General features: G+C 35.2%; 1 protein-coding gene across 1 annotated transcript in view; it reads left to right on the forward strand.

Annotated features, from left to right (window-relative positions):
* The window catches only part of LOC126779009 (zinc finger protein 91-like), a 32,763-nt gene that overhangs the window by 4,696 nt on the left and 11,867 nt on the right, over window positions 1-16,200 (forward strand). Inside the window, exons 5-17 of the mRNA XM_050502760.1 lie at window positions 1,108-1,197; window positions 2,109-2,192; window positions 3,100-3,146; window positions 3,897-4,019; window positions 4,123-4,181; window positions 5,060-5,174; window positions 5,774-5,833; window positions 6,388-6,491; window positions 7,867-8,043; window positions 8,592-8,712; window positions 13,419-13,574; window positions 13,654-13,777; window positions 15,269-15,413. Coding sequence (XP_050358717.1) covers window positions 1,108-1,197; window positions 2,109-2,192; window positions 3,100-3,146; window positions 3,897-4,019; window positions 4,123-4,181; window positions 5,060-5,174; window positions 5,774-5,833; window positions 6,388-6,491; window positions 7,867-8,043; window positions 8,592-8,712; window positions 13,419-13,574; window positions 13,654-13,777; window positions 15,269-15,413 — 1,405 coding nt within the window. The remainder of the gene's footprint in view (window positions 1-1,107; window positions 1,198-2,108; window positions 2,193-3,099; window positions 3,147-3,896; window positions 4,020-4,122; window positions 4,182-5,059; window positions 5,175-5,773; window positions 5,834-6,387; window positions 6,492-7,866; window positions 8,044-8,591; window positions 8,713-13,418; window positions 13,575-13,653; window positions 13,778-15,268; window positions 15,414-16,200) is intronic.

Genomic DNA, 16,200 nt, shown 5'->3' on the forward strand with positions numbered 1-16,200 from the left:
ATAGGCGACCAATCAGCGTTTCAGAAACTAGGGTTACCTTTAATAATAATAATATCCTGGAACATTTTTCGCACACGGCCATCTGATCCCAAATTAAGCTTGTACAGAGCTCGTGCTATGAAAACCAGACAACTGATATACTACATATACTACTTTTCTTTTGTAAATACATACTTATATAGATAATTACACTCGGACTCAGGACAAACAGACATGCACACAAATGTCTGTCCTGGGTGGAAATCGAACCCACAACCTTCGGCGTGAAAGGCAAGTATCTACCAACCACGCCAACCAGCTCGTCAAATCACCATTAAAATATAATTTATTCCAATGGCATGTAGAGTAAAGATAAAAAAAACTTTAGAATTACATGCGTTTTGCCAATATCTCTGCTGTATTATGCACTACAAACAGTTCTCGATTAATACATCTTTATTTATATTACAACACTATTGCACTTAACTACTTATATATATATATATATATATATAAGTAGTATATATATATATATATACTTTAATTTTTCAAAGGATTTTTTGAAACGGTTTCTTAACGTATATATATTGAAAACGATAGATTATTTTCGCTCATCATCATCATCGACCAAGGATATAACGCCAATTAAAGGTTAAAGCTATATATACATTTAGGTGCTTCAGATAGCACGTATCGCCACAACGAAAGAAGTACACCCTTAATGATTAATAATAATATTATCTGCTCGAAACTTCGCTCGCTGTGTGAAGGGAGGGGGTGTTAGGTACCGATTGGCTAAGTAGTTAAGACGTGATCTCGTGATATCCTAGTGTGAGTGGGAAATCGCTTATATCCTGGGACATTATTCACACACGGTCATCCCAAACTAAGCAGAGCTTGTACTATGAAAACCAGACAACTGATATACTACATATACTACTTTTCTTTTGTAAATACATACTTATATAGATAATTACACCCAGACTCGGGACAAACATACATGTTCATGCACATAAATATCTGTCCTGGGTGGGAATCGAACCCACAACCTTCGGCGTGAAAGGCAAGCATCCACCATTATATAGATAAGATGAGATGTTTAAAATATGTACAAATGTTTTGTTGCAGGATATGCCAATCTGAAATGGCTAAAAGGTCACATAAAAGCTGCTCATGGAAAACAGAATAAAGGAAATGATGATGCAGAAGTAAATAATGGTAATATAACTTATCATTATATATTTTTATAAAACGGTATCTTTTTAATTTATGTATAACATTTCACTTGCAACTCGTATTGTGAACTTAACTTTACATTTTGATCTTACCTTAAAACTTACCTTTATAAGGGATATTTGATCATTGAATTTCTTTATTGTAGAATAAATTTCTTTATTATCTTTTATTTAAAAAATCGAGATGGCCCAGTAGTTAGACCGTGTGAATCGTAACCGATGATCGTGGGTTCTAGCCCGGGCAAGCATCACTGAATTTCTATGTGTTTAATTTGTGTTTATAATTCATCTTGTCCTTGACGAGACATTTTTTTCTAAATAAATTACATTAAATTTTTTTATTATAACTAATGACCAATTGTTTGATCACAGTATAAACTAATAATAGAACGATACAAAATAATTAAATTTAACTACTAAATGTTTACTTTCGGGTTATTGAGTTATGATTGGTTTATGATTGATATAAATAATAATAATGTCCTCCAGACCGATTTCGGCCACGGCGGCCAATCTCAAGAGAGATTAGCCAACTACGCAGACATATTATAGTGCACAAGTGTGTGCGCAAACACAGGTGCACTCTCTCTTCCCTCACTCTCATAATCGGATGGGACAGCTATCCGACACGACCGGAAAGAGTTCAGGCGCAGGACCAACGGCTTTACGTGCTTTCCGAGGCACGGGAATGTACACACTTCCGACTTCCAGACTCCGGGCTGCTACTGTGAATTTTCAACAGAAAAAACCAATAACTTTTTATTGGCCGGATCTGGAAATCGAACCCAGGACCTCCTACGGCCTTTATCAAGCCACTAGACCAACGAGGCAGTCCCTATTATTATGGTCGCGTTATTGATATATTACTTGTTAAGTTTTTTAATTTTTTTATAGATGAAAAAAATGGTGCAAACAGCTCGCCGGTCGCGAAACGAACTCGCAGCGCTATTAAACGCAATGACGTTGAAAATGACTCTGGTTATTATTTAAATCCTCTTTTATGTCCTATCCTTCCTTTTTTATCTAATTGGTCACCAGATGGTAAGTGGTCACCACCACCCATGGTTTTGTAAGAAATATTAACCATCCCTTACATCGCCAATGCGCCACCAACCTTGGGGACTATGATGCTATGCCTCTTGCGCCTATTCACTAGCTCACTCACACTTCAAATCGAAACACAATACACTGTTTAGCCCAGACTGGCTTGCACAAAGCCCTAACACCAAGAAAATAGATACATATATTATAACCAGCTTCTGCTCGCAGCTCGGTCTGCGTGTGAAGGCTGGAGGCAGATAACCTATGTATGTATTATATAAACTATCTCTGTTCCAAATTTCATCTAAATCTGTTACAGCTGCTATTTGCGTGTACATCCAAACAAATGTTCATGTTTATAATATTAGTAGGATTTAAAGTCAAATGGTCAGAGAAAATATCGTGAAGAAAGTTTACTGGAAGAAATTCTGTCAGATGTCTATCAAAAGACATCAGAGCAGCACAGTCGAATAAGCTCCAAAACCAAGAGGCTGGCGGGGGATATTTAGGCATAAATCCGGGACTGAATCATCTACTCGGAATTTTCTTACTTTATTGTACACCACAAAGATTAAAAAACATGCAAAAAATGGATACAGCTTAAATATAAGTAGCATACAATTTTGTCGACCTTATCGCTACATAGCGATTTTCCAGGCAACCATCGCCGTAAGGAACTACTCACAGGAATTTCTCGAATCTTCATAAACTTATTTGGCCGATGTGCAAATTTTAAAGTGATTTTTGAACCATTAGACCAATGAGGCAGTCAACGGTGATATATTGAACCAATTAATTAATTATTTATACTTTTATATGTTATAATTATGATTGTATTTTAAAGGTAAAGAAGAAAATCAGAATTCTGAAAATAATAATGGAAATGAATCGGTTAGTTTACATTTTAAGTGTTACAGTTTATGGTAAAAACATATATATATATATTTACTTCCTTTGGCTTTGCCTGCATGTGAGGGGGGACGGGGGACATTATATTAGGATAAAACAATTTAAGAAATTATAAACATACAAAATTGAGTTTTTGTTGGTGTGTGTTTCAGTACAAGATGATAATGTTTCCTGTGTGTGAATATGTGTTTATTAATGTGCGTGTGTTTGTTTGTAGGTATGTGCTAATACGTAGTACATGCTGATTTTTGTTCACAAATATAACATATTATAAACCATAAATCCCCGCCGCGTCTGTCTGTCTGTCTGTGTAAACACGATAAACTCAAAAACTACCGAACGTATTTTCATGCGGGGTTCACCAATGGATGAAGGGTTTCATGATGAAGGTTTAGGTGTATAACTTTTTAAGGTTTTACCTAGTTCGGTTTAAATATGACGATTATTGAAGATGGAAAAAATTTCATCTTCAATCAGAAAACTTGTGTGTGCCGCGTAAATCAGAGTTATATGTACGATATAAATGTTTCAAGTAGAACGTTCGTCCTGAATAATCTATGATATTCACTATGGATTTTTTCACTAATCCATAGTGAATATCATAGATTATTCAGGATCTCGACCAGAGATATCGCGAGAGATATTTGTCGTTTTCCTCTTGCGTTTGGAAATGGCTATAAAATACATAAAAAAGTCGTACATTTTCGTTCGTAAGATATAGTTTTTAAACAGATAGAAGATCGAACGTTCACAACGGAAGTTAAACAAGAGTGTATAGACAGCAGCGACGATTCGATATGGATCGTGCAAACCGGCGACGATGACGTCACCGAACAGCTAGAGAAATTGCTAAAGGTAAGTTTGGGGTAATTTACGTAAGCTTTAAATATATGAGTAAAAGCTGTTGACGTAATGACTTTGGTTGGTGGAAATTTACCAAGTTTTTATTGTTTTCAAGGTCAATGAAGATGGTCGGAATTATGATGAGTTGAAGAAACATAAGTGTTTTAATTGCAGGTCAGTTTTTTATTAATTAATCTAATATATTAATTGGTACACTAGTATAGGATGTATGCAGTATAGGCGCTATTCTCTTGAAAGTGTCACACTGATGTCATTTGACAACATCATTTGGTCGCGACTATCTTATAAGGCTTCAGATCTCGAGGTCCTGAATTCAAACCCCTGGTCAGATCAGTCAGATTATTTGGTTTGTCTGCCAATTCTCAGACACAGCATGAGGTTTCGATGTTAGCAATTAATATTTTCAAAGCGATTTGTGCAACTGAACTTTCTCCGGTCATATTTCTGTCCGGATTATGATAGTGTGGGTGAAGTTAATGGATGATGCAATGCAAATGTGTGCAATCACACATACTTGTGTACATATATTGTGTGAATTCCGCCTGGAGGACATCATCATCGAAACGGGTTATCATAAAAAAATATTAACACAATTTCAATTAAAACAATATGACACAAAGTTTATGTTATACTGATACGCTTATGTCATCAGTATGAGATTTTCAAGAGAATCGTCAGATCAGGAAACCCATATCATATTAAAGAGAGTGTGAGCATACTTAATTAAGAATAGTTTTGTTTAGTTATTCTAGCTCCAAACATTAATATATACTCATATTATGAGATAAATGCGAAGGTAACTGTTTTGCTTTAACTGGCTAAGCCAATGGACCAATCATAAATGTTGCCCAATTTTTTTTTTCATGGAGAATATTTTTATACCTAACTACATATGTAACTCGTTACTAGATTTCAGTACAGCATATCAACTTCTATGCAGTTAAACCATGGCAATTGGTATACATACATAGCATGCGTGCTGTATAGTGTATCCAAAATAACATAACTTGTTCCTTTCTAAAACATTTTAGTCAAATATTTCCATCGGCCGACTCACTAACAACTCATAAATGTAGAAAAAGGAAGCAGAAGTCGATCTTAAATGATTCTGTTGTCTACGTGCCGTCCGAGGAGGATTTTTTAAAGGTAAGTAAATAAATAAGATTTTTTTTTTTGTGTTAATGGTCACGTGTTAGATCCTCAAGCGTGTGCGCAAACACAGATGCACTTTTCCCTCACTCAAATACATTAAGTAGGAAATAAACAATTTCCAAATGCGCCACTAAATGGAGGGAACTAAGATGTTAAATCTCTTGAGCCCGTGTGCCCGACTTAAACATTTATCGTTGGAGACGGTGATACATACTAGAACCGGTTAATACCGAATAAAACTAATTTGCTCGTTAGCTTACTAATGCTCATGATAATTGTTTTATGAAAGAATTTAGAATAACAACATTGTATATCTCATTTTATTATGTGTAGTATAGTCTGATCGATCGCATTAGAATGAGAAATTGTCCTGTAGTGATGGTTGTAAGAAATAAAAAAAAATATTGGTGACACGCAACCACTGAAACGAAACACGGCAATGTTTTTATATACTTCGTTTTTTATATATACTATTACATATACGATAAATACATATACAATTTTTATTGCTGTTTCGCGGCTAAGTGGTTAATGGCAATATTGGTAATTTTTCACCAATTCTTGTACATATAATGCTTGTATCTTTTATATAGAGAGCTCAAGGAAAACCTCGTTCACTTGAAGAATCTGGTGACAACGATCTTTTAACTGTGGTAAAATTAAAAAAAAATCTTAAGTAACTCAAAATAGTCTTTAGTGTATTTTAGTACTACGGTATTAGTAGACGAGATGGGTAGTGTACCTTAAAAATCGCTTCCTTAACGGTCAACTTGACCGAAATCTATCAGTAAGGCATTATCAGGCTCGAGTTTTTGGTAATAGTCCTTAGTTAATTTGTACAGTATTTACACAATTGGTGGGTAGGGTACCATCCATTTAACAGTTATATTTACCTGTCAGAAGGGTGTACGAGGCAGTGATGTACTTCCCGTTGTCAGCCATAGCGGTCTCTCAGATCTCGAAAGGATCACAGCATAATCCGATGGGATGGGAGATCCAACAGGATCGGAAATAACTTAGGCGGAAGAAAACTTTACCTGCCTCTAGGCAGGAGTGTTAACACTTCCAACTTCGAGACTCCGGGCTGATAAAAACATTTGAATCTTGGGTTCTGCGGCCTTAAAAGTTACCCACAAGACCATTGCTACTGTCAAATGACGTATCGTATGTCTATGAATAAATAAAATTATTATATTATTTATAACAGCGAGGCCGTAAGAAAAAGAGTCCCGAAAAAACGGACTCGCAGATCATGACTTGTCACAATTGCAACGAATCGTTTACATCCAAAGTGAGACTTAAATTTCACATGTAAGTATTCTGTTGATATTTTTAATATAAGTAAATAATATAATGCATTAATTCGTTTTTGACATGTTTAATTAGGTCTTAAAGTAATGCAGATATTCTACTTTCAAACCGTAATATTCTACCGCAAGACAGCAGTACTCGGTATTGTTGTGTTCCAGTTTGAAGGGTGAGTGTATTTACAGGCACATGGGACATAACTACTTTGTTCCCAAGATTATTGGCGCATTGGCGATGTAATAATAATGTCCTCCAGACCGATTTCGGCCACAGCGGCCGATCTCAAGAGAGATTAGCCAACTACGCAGGAGATATTATAGTGCACAAGTGTGTGCGCAAACACAGGTGCACTCTCTATTCCCTAACTCTCATAATCCGATGGGACAGTAATCCGACACGACCGAAAAGAGTTCAGGCGCAGGACCAACGGCTTTTCGTGCTTTCAGAGGCATGGTAGTGTATACACTTCCAACTTCCATACTCCGGGCTGCTACTGAGAATTTTTTGACAGAAACCAATAACTTTTTATTGGCCCGACCTGGGAATTGAACCCAGGACCTCCGGGTCTGCGGCCCTACATCAAGCCACTAGACCAACGAGGCAGTCAATTGTAATCAATTGGCGGTGTAAGCGATGGTTAACATTTCTTCAAACGTCTATGGGTGTTGGTGAATTTACCATCAGGTGTCCCATATGCTCCTCCGCCTACCTATACTATATAAAAATAGGAATATTTAGTACTGTTGTCTGCCGGTTCGAACGGTAAAGGAGTCAGCTTAACTACAGACACAAAGCGCCATAACATCTTGGTTCCCTTGATGGCGCATTGGTGATATATAGAATGATATATATTTCGTAGATCGCTATGCCTGTGCTGTGGTGGCCCATTTGTAACTCCGTAGATGAACTGACAAATGGGTCAGATTAATGGGCCACATATTTCATAAAAATAAACATGAAATTATAATTAATTTAATAATTAACAAAATTAAAGTTACTGCCTGTTAACGGTTTTTATACGACACATGGCGGTTTCTGTATTTTTTTTTTATTAGTCTGTATTCTTTTTTCATACACCATTAAAGTATTAACTGTCACTGAGTGAAATGACATAGACCTTGTTCATACAGCCTTGAAGCGAACTGTCAAAACTATGTAATGAAAGATATCAAGATGAGACATGACAATTTTTAGTACTTTTATGGTTTTGACATATTCCTGACAGTTATCTTACGGTGTTTTTCTTCACCGCCGAGCACGAAAATATAGAACCCGCAGTCTTCGGTTAAAATTCACGTATTATCACCAAGATCCATTAAAATTCTTCTGTTAATACATTATCTTAATTTAATATTTTCAATAAATACATATTGAATAGGCAATTCCACGAAACACCGAATCTAATAACGTCGGACGGTCAGTACGCATGCACGGAGTGCGAGAACGCCAAGTTTGAAACGGAGACCGAATTGTTCGACCACGTGCATTTCCAACACGACAAGCAGAAACGTTGGCAGTGCCCGGTCAAGGGCTGTGGAAAGACTTTCTTTTTAAGGCAAGATAACTTCGTATCTAATAAATTTAAAAGAGCCAGAAAAAAAAACTTAAAAATATATATATAACCTATTCATTAAGATCATTCCAAACACGATAGCTCTGCAGTAAGTTGGATATGCTGATTCCAGGCGTTGCTCCATCATCAGGTCAGGGTTGCTATTGGATTATAGGATACTAAATTTTAAATCAGTAAATGTTGCTCCCATGCCATACACAATTAGAAATGAGTTGATGATCTTCAAACAGCTGAACGGATTTTTTTAATAATAACTATGAACGTTCTCAAATAAGTTGTGCGTTTAAATTATGTAGCATTTGGTAGGAACCCCTAACTTCTGATTTGAATGGTGAGTGAGCCAATGTAACTAAAGGTACAAGAGACATAACGCACACTGGCGATGTAATAAATCGGTAATGTTTGTTACAGCGCTAATGTCTATGGGCGATGGTGACAGTGATGGGTTCGGGGGAGGGGGTTAGAGTGATCATGGTCACGACAATTTAATATTCATATCAAAGAAGTTGAATGGCTGTTTTTTTCCACAGGGCAACTCTGACGAAACACAGTCGAACACACACTGACACCAGGCGTTACGTCTGTGTGACTTGCGGCAAAAGATTTCTCGACAAACAGACGTTAGACGAACACGGCGTCACGCATTTACAGGTAGATATAATCGGTTAGTAGTAGCTAGGTCCTTATCACATCAGCGGTGATAGAGAGAGACGGGGATGGCCCTGGAAACGATCCCGTAGTCCCCCAATCCATCGAGATGGTCATCTCTGAAATTAAAGGTAAGCATCTCATATAAGCCCCTCTTTACTTAGTGTGATGGGAGAGGGATTTTGAGGTTTGATTTATTCTTTGTCCGGATTCTGTATCCTGATAACGTGTACAATTTATGGTGATCAGTTCAGTATTTAAGCTTAACAAATAAATGAACAAACTAACTGTCGCGTTTATAATATTATAGTTAGCCTATTTACTATCATATATATTGTACTTATATTATATGTTTATATTGAAATATTTATTAGTTTGTTTTTATTGTAGATTTATGTTATATTATTTATTATTATTACATGAAACAACTCCGTATTTCCTGATAGGTACGACATTGGTGTCTTCAAATCCAGAGTAAACTGGTTCCTTCTGGGCAGGCTACATCCTAGACCGTGTCGATGCTTAAGATCACGCAAATCGACGATCAAACCCCGTAACAGCCTGTGAATGTCCCAAGCTGCGCTAAGGCCTCCTCTCCCTTTTTGAGGAGAAGGTCAAACGCTTGCCTATAAATTGTAAAAAAAAACACTACCTCATATTCTATGAGTAGTTCCTCACGCCGTTGGTTGGCTGGAAGAGATCTGGAGGCTGGTTGGATGTAGCGATAAGGTCGCCAAAGTTGTATGATACTCATAATTAATACAATAAAGTATAATTACGCTAATTACCCCCCATATAGTATCATATTGTAGTTGAGTCTTTTTGGTTATACTTATATAAAATACGTCGTGGCTGAAGTACTGTAATGCAAATTATAATGATACATATAAAATGTTATTATTTAGTCGTGTTGCGATTATTTTGTTTATTTTCGATCGATGCCCTGTTATGACAAAGCACTTGAAGAAGATTCGCATATAATGGGAAACAAAAAAAAAAATAGTTTGTTTTTGCTTGACACGTCGTACCTGCATTTTGTGATAAAAGGTTTGTCGACAACGTCGGTACGGTGCGACACAGAATAAAAAGCTCCGTAATATTCTCACAGTATAAAATACAAAAGTTAATAAATGTGTGTTTGTGTGCTTTTTTTTTATAGAATAGGAAGTATATTAGTAAGTACTATTCTATAAAAAAAAAAATATTCTTTCCGTTATCTATATATTACCAAACCGTGCGAGGGCTTCGTACTAAAACACACGAGTTTCTATGTAACCTTCTGAGCTGTAACCATGATGTTATAATACTCACAGAAACTTGGCTAAATAACCAAATTAACGAATCTGAACTGTTTGATAACCGGTGTATTGTCTACGGAAAAGATAGAGAAAATTCAACCTTTCATAAAAATAAAAAGGAGGTGATATATTAGTGGCAGTGTTGAAAAAATTTAACTCGTACAGACTAAAAACATTTCATATGTTTTTGTAAATAATAATAATAGTAAATGTGAGGAATTATGGGTAAGAGTTCAACCAGCGAATAGTAGATGCTATGGAATTAATTTATGTGCGATTTACCTTCCTCCTCCTGTAAAAATTGACTTTCTTACTCATTACATAGAAAACTACAACAAGATCTCCGAAATCATTAAAAATATTGCTGTCGTCGGTGATTTTAATCTAAGCTGCATTAAATGGTCTCCAAACGAAACGGATGTCACCTACATTAATAAAAATAACGTTAATGTAGCGAAGGAATTTGTAAATTATGTATATCTAAACAATTTCACTCGACACAACAACGTTAGCAACTGCATACTATCATAGTATACTAGATTTAGTTTTGAGTACCAGCCGATCAATTTCATCCACCGCTAGAGATATTTATTCATTATAACACGTCATCCAAAGGAATTTATAATAACACAGGACAAATAAGAATGAATTTTTTCAAGGCAGATTATGATAAGATAAACAGTGCACTGGGTGAAATTAACTGGCTACCTGAATTCAAAAATTGCAGTACAGTTAACGTAATGGTCGATATCTTTTACCGGAGACTATATGAAATAATAGATAAATATATACCTAAATGTAAATCCAAGGGAAACAAGCACCCACCGTGATTTACAAGATGCCTTATCAAGATTTTAAAAGAAAAACAAGCTACTAAAAAAATTCAAATTATATGGCAATCCGTTAGATGAAATATCGTTGCAAATATTAAGTTAACGTTGTAGGGTGCAATCAAAGGAATGCTACAATAATTACATTAAAAATATTGAAGATTGTATAGGCAGGAATCCGAAATACTTTTGGATTTTCTTAAAAAATAAAAAACATAATAGTCATCCTAATAATATGTACATGCAGGGTAAAAATGTAGAGGGTGAAATCAAAATTTGTAACGTGTTTGTGTCGCATTTTTCAGCAGTATACAACCCACTTTCACAAACCACCATAGAAGAGCGAGAGAATGACTTGATGGGCACATCTCTTCTGAATCATTTGCATATTACAAAAAATTTAATAAAACATCATTTAAATAGTCTTAAAGTAAACAAAAGCACAGGCTCAGATGACATCCCACCTATATTCCTGAAGAGATGTGCTAATCAATTAAGCCCTCCGTTATGGTTGATATTTAACAAGAGTCTGCAAACAGGAACATTTCCAATGGAAAGTTGCAAAGGTTGTCCCAATCCACTAATCCGGTGATATAGATAAAATTAAAAACTATAGGCCAATATCTATTTTACCAGTTATTGCCAAAACTTTCGAAGCTTCGGTTCTTCCGCACCTTACTTTTTATTTTAAGCAACACCAAAACAATAATCAACACGGTTTTGTAAAAGGCAGATCGACAAACACTAATCTGGTGGCACATTTAGACCGTATTATTATGTTAATTTACGATCAAATACAAGTCGATGCTATCTACACAGACTTCTCGAAAGCCTTCGATAGAGTAAGTCATGATACACTATTAAAAAAACTATCCAGTTATGGAATAGTTGGATCTTTACTCGATTGGCTTAAATTGTATTTAAACGATAGTACACAATACGTTGTTGTAAGTGGTTTTCGATCTGTCTCTTACCAAGTCAGTTCTGGGGTTCCACAAGGGTCACATCTGGGTCCATGGCTTTTCAATGTTTTCATAAGGGATGTAACCAATACAATCAAGCATAGTGAAGTTTTCCTTTTTGCAGATGATTTGAAACTTATTAAACCAATTAAAAGTAATTTAGACTATGTAAAACTTCAAGAAGATTTAAACGCTTTACATAAGTGGTGTGAAATGAACAAAATGATAATGAATCCCGAAAAATGTTTTCATATAAAGTTCACCCGCAATATAAAAAACATCCCATCAGATTATTGCACTCAGGGATGCATTTTAAGAAGTTACACAAATTCGGGATCTGGGCATCATTTTAGATTCAAAGCTAACTTTTTTGCCGCATTTAGATAGCATCACTGCAAAAGTTTCATGAAATTTGGGTTTCTTAATAAGAAATGCCAAAATATTTAAACACGCATCAACAAAAAAAATGTGATACAATGTATACGTTTGAAGCATTCTAGAATATTGTGGTAAAGTATCGTATATAGGTCACAACATTTAAATAATAATAAGGTAAATATTTTATAATATGTACAGCCTTTCAAATCGTAGAATTCTCTTGGATCTTTTGTTCGTGTATAAATAGTCAGATATAAAATTGAAAGCCCTCAAATTCTCAGGGGAGTAAAGTTGAATGTGCCTAGGAAAGTATGTCCACGTTATCCAATAAGTGTATTTTACATTAGACCATCTAAAACTAAACTAGGACAAAATGCAACTCTTCTAAGATTAAGTAAAACGTATAATAATTAATATTCAATGTCACTTGACATATTTGAGGACTCCATTAATAAATACAAAAAAATAATTCTGGAGTTATTATTAGAATTCTAATTACATAAAAAACATATGTTGCAAGCATGTTAGTTTAAGAAATTAATGAAAAAATGTATTCAAAGTTATTTTTATTATTCAACTTAAATTTTGAAATTTTTAATTAATTACTATTTATTGTTTTTTATTTAAATTATTTTATTATTTATTTTTCTATAGAAATGTGGTAATAATTTTTAGTAATTTAGTATTATAAAAAATATAGCTTATGTTATAATCTGTTTATACTGTACCTTAATATGCATGTTGTGGCCGTCTTTAAAAGTCGCACATTTTATTTAAGTTGAATGTGTTTGTTTTATTATTGCATGTAAAAGTGTGGTAACTGCTGATGTAGTACTTAATAAAAAAATAATAATAATAAAATTAGTTATATTTATTATTTTAGTACTTAAGTTTTTGTTTTATTTAACAATCATTTTAATTTACTTGAAAAAAAGGGAAGATGTTGTAGTTGAGTCTGTACCTGGCTGGTGTTAAAGAAATGAAGTTAGTTGTCGAAGAGGTGGTGTTTTAATTTACAACACTTACATCGCCAATGCGCCACCAACCTTGAGAACGAAGATGTTATGTCCCTGTGCCTGGAGTTACACTGGCTCACTCTTCAAACCGGAACGCAACAATACTATGTACTGCTGTTAAGCGGTAGAATATCTGACTAGTGCTTGGTACCTACCCAGGCGGACTTGCACAAAGCCCTACCACCTGGTAAAATTTGCGCTGATCATATTTGAACTCGTTCACAGATAAAACCGTTCCAATGTCACATATGCTTCAAACAACTGACCCGGCGGTCTCGTCTCCGGATGCACTTACGGGCTCACGAGGAGGAACTGTCTCCAGCGCTTGTGTTGACCTGCGCGATGTGCTGCAGAGCGTTCAGGGACGAAAACGACGCACAGGTGTGCTGTTTAAAACTGTTCGCTTTTAAAAATATGTATTCTTAAATATCGACTCGATAATACACAATGGAATTTTAAGGAGCATGCAAATAAGGCAACGGAGTGTATAGACGAGTTTACTAAGGAACTGAAAGAGGAAACGGAAGCCACGGAACAGCTGTCACCAACGAGTGGCATCGTCAGACACGCCGTCCGAGTTAATGGTATGTAAATATAAAGGTACTTATGTACTACCTATATGAACTGCCAAGGCATTGATCACCATGATTATTATCATCACTACGATATACTACTACCACCAATATACATCTACCACTACCACCACCACTACTATCACCATATCATCAGTATATTTTTGAGGATACAGGCATATGTCAGGTAAAATTATGCCACATGAGTATCTATCTAACCGCAGTGGAGCAGCGTGATGGAATTAGTTCCAATAATTTCGAAAATATGATGACATTGCCCAGGAATGGGACGCTAACGGGATGTTACTTTACTATTACGGGATGTTTCGTTAATATTGTTTAACTTTTAGCGAAACAGATAATATTATTTAGTAGATAAATCAGCACATTTTCATCTCATCTTTATGGGAAAGATAATATGGCTATGTGGCCTTACTTTAGTAATGAGTAATAACTGAACAACCAGCTGAAACGCTGTTGATTACAAGTAAAAATAAACGTATAAATAATAAAGAATCAAATTCAAAAGCAAGTTTTAGCGTGTGTGTCTTCAGTTATTTATTTGTATCTCCAACAGTAATACATGGAACGCATGTTTTACATTTACTTAAAAAGTATTTTTTAAATATATAGGGACGTTTATAAATTTCTTTAAATAAAATAATTATCAAATTTATGTACAAATTAAATATATATATAATAGGTGGATATATATAATATTAGGTGGATATTATATTCAAGAAACGATTCGTTTTGCTTACGGATTGAAGAATCTTCTAAATGATTTAAAAAAAAAAAATCTATCTATATATCAAATTCCGGTGTGCGTATGTTCGTAATTCTTATTCTAAGCGGCTGGACTGATTTTGATGAATTAATTATAATAATAATAATAATATCCTGGGACATTTTTCACACACGGCCATCTGATCCCAAATTAAGCTTGTACAGAGCTTGTGTTATGGAAACCAGACAACTGATATACTACATATACTATTTTTCTTTTTGTAAATACATACTTATATAGATAATTACACCCAGACGAAAATGAATTGTTCTAAGAAATGAAGAAAAAAATGAAGTGTTCTTACAAAATCGCACAACAGTTTCAACTAAAGTTAACCACCAAATGATAGAGTCAAAAGAATAAACAAATTAATTGAGCCGGTTGGCGTGATTGGTAGATACTTGCCTTTCACCCCGGATGTTGTGGGTTCGGTTCACCCAGGACAGATATTTGTGTGCATGAACATGTCTGTTTGTCCTGAGTCTGGGTGTAATTATCTATATAAGTATATATTTACAAAAGAAAAGTAGTATATGTAGTATATCAGTTGCTTGTTTTCCGTAGTGCAAGCTCTGCTTAGCTTGGGATCAGACGGCCGTGTGTGAATAATGTCCCAGGATATTATTATAGTCAATGGTACCAAACGAATCGTTACTTGAATAATGTAATTAATTATTTATTGATAATTGAATTGACGAAATAAAACGGTGCTGTAGAATATCCGCGTCTCACGAAAGGAATCGAGCGTGAAGTGAAAAATGAACAAAGCGAAGCTCTATTGGCAGGCTTAGACGACGCAGCGAGAAATATTATACGCGTTGTCAATATTGAAAAGGCGTTTAGATGCGAATATTGTGAAGAGTTAGTAAATATATTATACATTATATATATATATATATATATATATACTAAAACTATAGAAGCCGAGACGGCCCAATGATAAGAGCGCGTGAATTTTAACCGATGATCGTGGGTTCAAACCCGGGCAAGCACCACTGAATTTTCATGTGCTTAATTTGTAATTATAATTCATCTCGTGCTTTACGGTGAAGGAAAACATCGTCAGGAAACCTGCATGTATCTAATTTCACTGAAATTCTGCCACATGTGTATTCAGCCAACCCGCATTGGAGCAGCGTGCTGGAAAAAGCTCCACAACCTTCTTCTCAAAAAGGGAGAGGAGGTCTTAGCCCAGCAGTGGGACATACAAATGCTGTTACTGATACTGATATATATACTAATATTATAAATGCGAATGTCTATGTCTGTTGCGCTTTCACGGCTAAACCGCTTAACCGATTTTGATAAAAAAAGGTATGAATCAAGCTTGTGATTTGGTATGAGCGAATACGAGTATATTATATGACAGCTAAAATGACAATTCCACAAATTACCTGTCATAATCTAATGGATGGCAAATCCCGGATGGATTTACTTGGTGGAAGGGTAGGTACCACCCACTCATTAGGTGATCTACCAAACAGAAATATTTAGTATTGTTATGTTCCGGTTTGAAGGGTGAGTGAGCCAGTGTTATAACAACAACATCTTAGTTCCCAAAGCGTAAACATTTCTTACAATGCCAATGTTATGGGCGTTGGTGACCACATACCATCAGGTGGCCTATATGCTCGTCCGCCTACCTATA

The sequence above is a fragment of the Nymphalis io genome, chromosome 28, assembly GCF_905147045.1.
Source record: "Nymphalis io chromosome 28, ilAglIoxx1.1, whole genome shotgun sequence".
NCBI classification, from domain to species: domain Eukaryota; kingdom Metazoa; phylum Arthropoda; class Insecta; order Lepidoptera; family Nymphalidae; genus Nymphalis; species Nymphalis io.